At 33.5% G+C, this 3094-nt stretch overlaps 1 protein-coding gene across 1 annotated transcript; it reads right to left on the bottom strand.

Annotated features, from left to right (window-relative positions):
• Positions 1-249: 249 nt before the first annotated feature.
• Positions 250-2714, bottom strand: LOC101497730 (sugar transport protein 13-like). Its single transcript, XM_004496692.4, has 5 exons — positions 2472-2714; positions 2056-2381; positions 1822-1946; positions 1454-1745; positions 250-1371 (listed from the first exon to the last, which is right to left on the bottom strand). Exons 1-5 carry the CDS (start codon positions 2602-2604, stop codon positions 736-738), a joined length of 1512 nt encoding a protein of 503 aa, XP_004496749.1. The 5' UTR covers positions 2605-2714; the 3' UTR covers positions 250-735.
• Between the last annotated feature and the right edge of the window lie 380 nt (positions 2715-3094).

Below are 3094 nucleotides of genomic sequence, written 5' to 3'. Positions count from 1 at the left end.
AATTATACTCGGTACATCATATATACAATTATACGGAGTAACTTCAATTTATGAAATAACTAGGATTAAAATTACATAAATAATTAAGATGAATCCATATAAAATTTCTCTATTGTTATTTACATATTTCATAATTTTTTGTCAAATAGTATAGAAGCTAAATTTATACACTTTAAATGTAAACTTATTTTTTATTCATTATTTTTCTCTCGTTTATTTTCGCTTCCAAATAATATGATAGAAGTAATATAAGAAAAATTATTTATAAATATATTTGTATACAATATGCCGTATTTACATGAAAGAGAAAAATACATTGAGTCAAAAAAAAAAATGAGAGAGGGGAATACATGTCCGATTGAAAAGACAAAAAAAAAAATTGTCATAATCGGACTTTTAAGTAACTCTAATTATTGATTTCGGTTCAAATATGAATTTTCTACGGTATACATACATAAACTATAGTTGAGGTAGATGATTCTCCCTAAACCCTCAATAGAGAGTATATATCCTCTATTCTAAATTTCCCATTAAAAGAAAAGAAATAAATAGGTAATGACAGTGTTACCCCTTTTATAAGGGCCTATCTGACTGAAAATGTTAAGGTGAGGTGAATTAAAGTTTTTATTGTTTTTCTGAAGAAGGATTGGAATCAAAGTTAGAGTTTGTTGTATGTGAGAGGCATGTAGCAAGCACGTAATTAAGATTGAATATTTAATACTCATATATATGGGTTTAATCTGCATAACTCATATATTTCTTCCAGAACCAATGTTGTTTCCAAACCTTCTCAGCCATATCTTCAATTGGGACATTCTTTGTCTCTGGAATCAAGAAGACAGTGAAAAGTGACGCAACAAACACCCAAGCAGAGAAAAACAAGAAAATCCCAAACTTGAGGGTACACAACATGGACAAGAAAGCTTGTGCAATAATAAATGTGAAGAGCATGTTTGTGAACACAGTCACACTCTGTCCAGCTGATCTTGTCTCTAAAGGAAATGTCTCACTAGGAATTAACCAACCAAGTGGACCCCACGACCAAGCAAATGATGCAACAAAAGTGCATACCAGAACAACCACCAACATTGCATACCCTTTACCCAAGCTATCTGAATGATCTTGGAGTTTCAAACCAAGAACTGTGCCAATTACAACTTGTGACACAAACATTTGTACACATGCTTCTAATAGGAGCACTTTCCTACCAACTTTGTCCACAAAATAGACAGACACTAAGGTTGACAAAACATTCACACCTCCCGTGATCACTGATGAGTAAAGAGAAGCCTCACTGTGAAATCCTAAGGTGTTGAACAATACTGGAGCATAGAACATGATTGCATTGATACCGGTGAATTGTTGGAATACCTGGTCAATTAATGTAACATTAAAACTTCAATTATATATACAACTTATGACAAAAATAGAGTCAACTGTTTTCATATCATACCTGCATAAAGATGGCAATGGTCAATGGAGGACGATTGTGGGGCTTGAGAAGGTCCTTGAAGGGACTTTTAACAGCTACAGAAACTTTACTAGCTTTAAGAATATCATGAAACTCAGGATCAACATTTTCAACACCACGAATCTTTTTTAGCACAGCTTTCCCTTCTTCCTCTTTACCTCTTTCAATGAGACTGTTTGGGGTATCATCCACTATGATTGACCCCAATGTTAACATAACTGCAGGAACTCCTGCTCCAGCCAATGAAATTCTCCACCCATATCCACCCTCCAGTCTGTTCATTTTCCACACAATCAATAACTCATTCAACTCTCTTCAATTCATTCATCATAATTAATAATTAAACTTACTTTGACATAAACCAATTCACAAGATTTGCTATCAGAATTCCTACTGTGATGTTCAGCTGGAACAAAATGTTGAGTGCTCCACGAATTCTTGTAGGTGCTATCTCAGATAGAAACACTGGCACAGCCTGTTTTTTCATTTTATCAAAATTGCAATTATTGAATATAACGCATCGACTCAGTGGTATGAGTTTGACTTTAAAAAAAAAAAGGAAGGAATATATAATTATTAAGGACCTGATTGGCGAAACCAACACCAAAACCAAGTAAGATTCTGCCTAAAATGAGGAGGATAAGGGTGCCAGCAGAGGCACTTACGGCAGTGCCAAAAATGAAGAGAATTCCAGCAACTAACATAGTTTGTTTGCGACCTAGCTTTCTGGTTACAGGGGAAGCAGCCATGGAAGCTACCAAGGCTGCAAGGTAAAGAGATGATGTGAATAACTGAAGCTTTTGATTGTCATATTTGCAGTAATTGCTTTCAACAGATGATGCTTCTTGTGTCCTTTGGTATATATCTGGGAAAAAACTTTTCAAGAAGGGAGGCATTGATGTCACACCCCCTGCATTCATTCATTCACATTAATCATATCATTTTAATTGAAATTTGATGAGATTAATTAAAAATCTTTATAAAAATGTTATTTATAAACCTGAAATTCCAATATCATAACCAAACATAAGACCACCGGTAGCAGCCATAATGCAAGAGATTATGACAGTTACTGTGATCTTAGCTTCATAATGTGCATCCCCTGCACTCGTTGTAAATCCTCCACCAGCCATGTTTGTTGGCACTTAGGGAAATTTGATTTGATTTTTCTTATTGCATATGAATGAATATAGATAGTTTGATTGATCTTTAATTATTATTATTATTATTATTATTAAAAGTTTTCAAGGTTTGAGGGAAATAATGCCGGAAGAGATAAGAGAAGGATGTTAAAAACAGAAGACAGATCGATATTTTTAGATCATTGCGTCGATGGATTAAATTTAAGAGATATATCCAATTTTCTAATTATAGAGAATAATAGGAGTGCAATGGGAGCAACGTAAATCTAGCAGTTAACATTACTATTTTTCATTCAATGCCTACATTGCTTCAATTGGATAATCACCTCTTAAACCTATTTTTCTCTCTTTCCTACTTAGAATCAAATGCTTTTCATTTTCCACACTATTTTTGCGGTGTTTCTTAAACAAAAATGACATTTCACACGTGTTTTTGTTAACATTGTAGACTTAATGTGTTTATTTTTAACAGATTATATAC

The sequence above is a fragment of the Cicer arietinum genome, chromosome 4 (assembly GCF_000331145.2).
Source record: "Cicer arietinum cultivar CDC Frontier isolate Library 1 chromosome 4, Cicar.CDCFrontier_v2.0, whole genome shotgun sequence".
Taxonomy (NCBI): domain Eukaryota; kingdom Viridiplantae; phylum Streptophyta; class Magnoliopsida; order Fabales; family Fabaceae; genus Cicer; species Cicer arietinum.
Note: the sequence above shows the minus strand (reverse complement) of the source record. Positions and strands in the feature narration are given on the sequence as shown.

What these genes read in the sequence shown, in the direction of transcription:
- LOC101497730 (XM_004496692.4), bottom strand. Translation starts at nt 2,604, where the DNA reads ATGGCTGGTGGAGGATTTACAACGAGTGCAGGGGATGCACATTATGAA. An exon ending in GTGTTGGTTTCGCCAATCAG is followed by an intron (nt 1,947 to 2,055) that starts GTCCTTAATAAT and finishes ATGAAAAAACAG; the next exon opens with GCTGTGCCAGTGTTTCTATC. An exon ending in CCATTGCCATCTTTATGCAG is followed by an intron (nt 1,372 to 1,453) that starts GTATGATATGAA and finishes TTAATTGACCAG; the next exon opens with GTATTCCAACAATTCACCGG.